We start from the raw sequence: 2,257 nt of genomic DNA, 5'->3' as shown, positions 1-2,257 counted from the left end.
GATTTTTCCAATTGGGTTTGTTACAGAGCTGGTATCCATGAAACTGTCATTATCTTGGTCTGTACAAAATTAGTGATGTAGCTTCTTACAATGAACTTAACCGGGCTCCAAAGGATTGTTAGAAAGTATAAATTTTTACAATTTGTTTGAGACTTGAGAGAGCACACGCTAATTTGATTGATAAATAAAGTTCTTGATCTTTGTTTATTGTCTCTTCTTGTTGCTTTGATTTCAGTGTTCTATGCAAGTTTCTCAGTATTCATCTCATCTCGGCGTTAATTTATTGAATATGTGGTTTGCAGGTTTTGTTACCAGAACCTCTACAGGTGCTTCTCCTTCGATCTTGCTTCCCAGATCAACTCTGTCACCTCAGATTATTGCTAAGAGTTCATCAGGTTTTTGCATTGTGTTTCCACATAATCTTTTATTGTCTCTTCCGTTGAATTTTGGGGACTGATATGTCTTTACTATGTGGATTTCAGTGTCAGTACATCCAGTGTCTGAGGACGCTAAGGAGGATTGTCAGTCCAATGACGTTAGTGGAGACTCAATACGGAGGCGTTTTCTTGAATTCTTTGCATCTCGTGGGCATAAAGTTCTTCCAAGTGCGTCTCTTGTGCCAGAAGATCCTACTGTCTTATTAACAATTGCTGGAATGCTTCAGTTTAAGCCTATCTTCCTTGGAAAGGTACAAATATAAATTAAGCCAAACACTTATGTTTTCCTGCATTTAGAGACTATTCCTTAGAGACTTGACGACAATGAACGTTGGTGTGAATTTTTAAAATGATGCAGGTACCTAGACAGGTTCCTTGTGCAACTACTGCACAAAGGTGCATACGTACGAATGATTTGGAGAATGTTGGGAAAACGGCCAGGCATCATACTTTGTTTGAGATGCTGGGGAACTTTAGCTTTGGTGATTACTTCAAGAAAGAAGCGATAAGATGGGCATGGGAGCTATCAACTAAAGAGTTTGGGCTACCTGCTAATAGAATTTGGGTTAGCATTTACGAAGATGATGATGAAGCTTTTGAAATCTGGAAGAATGAAGTTGGTGTGCCTGTTGAGCAGATAAAGAGAATGGGTGAAGCTGACAACTTTTGGACCAGTGGACCAACTGGTCCTTGTGGTCCATGCTCAGAGTTGTACTATGACTTCTATCCTGAGAGAGGTTATGGTGAAGATGTTGATCTTGGGGATGATACCAGATTTATTGAGTTCTACAATTTGGTTTTCATGCAGTATAACAAGACGGAAGATGGATTGCTTGAGCCCTTGAAACAGAAGAATATAGACACTGGTCTTGGTCTAGAACGTATGGCTCAAATCCTTCAGAAGGTTCCAAACAACTACGAGACAGATTTAATATATCCAATCATTGCCAAGACCTCAGAGTTGGCGAATCTATCATACGACTCTGCAAATGAAAAGGCAAAGACAAGTCTAAAAGTGATTGCAGATCACATGCGGGCAGTTGTCTATCTCATATCAGACGGTGTTTCTCCTTCCAACATTGGCAGAGGTTATGTAGTTAGGAGGCTAATAAGAAGGGCAGTTCGGAAGGGAAAGTCTCTCGGAATAAATGGGGATAGAAATGGTAATCCAAAGGGAGCGTTTTTGCCAGCAGTTGCTGAAAAGGTGATAGAATTGAGCACCTATATTGATTCAGTTGTCAAACTAAAGGCTCCACGCATCATTGAGGAGATTAGACAAGAGGAACTTCACTTTAAGAAAACTCTGGAAAGAGGAGAAAAGTTACTTGACCAAAAGCTTAACGATGCACTGTCAGTTGCTGATAAAACTAAGAGTAAGCCTTCTCTGGATGGGAAAGATGCGTTTCTTCTGTATGACACATATGGCTTCCCTGTGGAGATAACAGCAGAAGTTGCTGAAGAACGTGGAGTCAGTATAGATATGAAAGGTTTTGAAGTGGAAATGGAGAATCAAAGGCGTCAATCTCAAGCTGCTCACAATGTTGTAAAACTGACAGTTGAAGATGATGCTGACATCACGAAAAATATTGCAGACACTGAGTTCCTTGGATATGACAGTCTCTCTGCTCGTGCTGTTGTAAAAAGTCTTTTGGTGAATGGGAAGCCTGTGATAAGGGTCTCTGAAGGCAGTGATGTAGAGATTTTGCTGGACAGAACTCCATTCTATGCTGAATCAGGAGGTCAAATTGCTGATCATGGTTTTCTTTATGTTAGCAGTGATGGGAACCAAGAGAAAGCTGTTGTTGAGGTAAGTGATGTGC

At 40.4% G+C, this 2,257-nt stretch overlaps 1 protein-coding gene across 1 annotated transcript in view; it reads left to right on the top strand.

Annotated features, from left to right (window-relative positions):
* Positions 1-2,257, top strand: part of LOC104772470 (alanine--tRNA ligase, chloroplastic/mitochondrial-like) — a 10,710-nt gene that overhangs the window by 1,303 nt on the left and 7,150 nt on the right. Inside the window, exons 2-4 of the mRNA XM_019241860.1 lie at positions 303-395; positions 483-688; positions 796-2,244. Coding sequence (XP_019097405.1) covers positions 303-395; positions 483-688; positions 796-2,244 — 1,748 coding nt within the window. The remainder of the gene's footprint in view (positions 1-302; positions 396-482; positions 689-795; positions 2,245-2,257) is intronic.

The sequence above is a fragment of the Camelina sativa genome, chromosome 20, assembly GCF_000633955.1.
Source record: "Camelina sativa cultivar DH55 chromosome 20, Cs, whole genome shotgun sequence".
NCBI lineage: Eukaryota > Viridiplantae > Streptophyta > Magnoliopsida > Brassicales > Brassicaceae > Camelina > Camelina sativa.
Note: the sequence above shows the minus strand (reverse complement) of the source record. Positions and strands in the feature narration are given on the sequence as shown.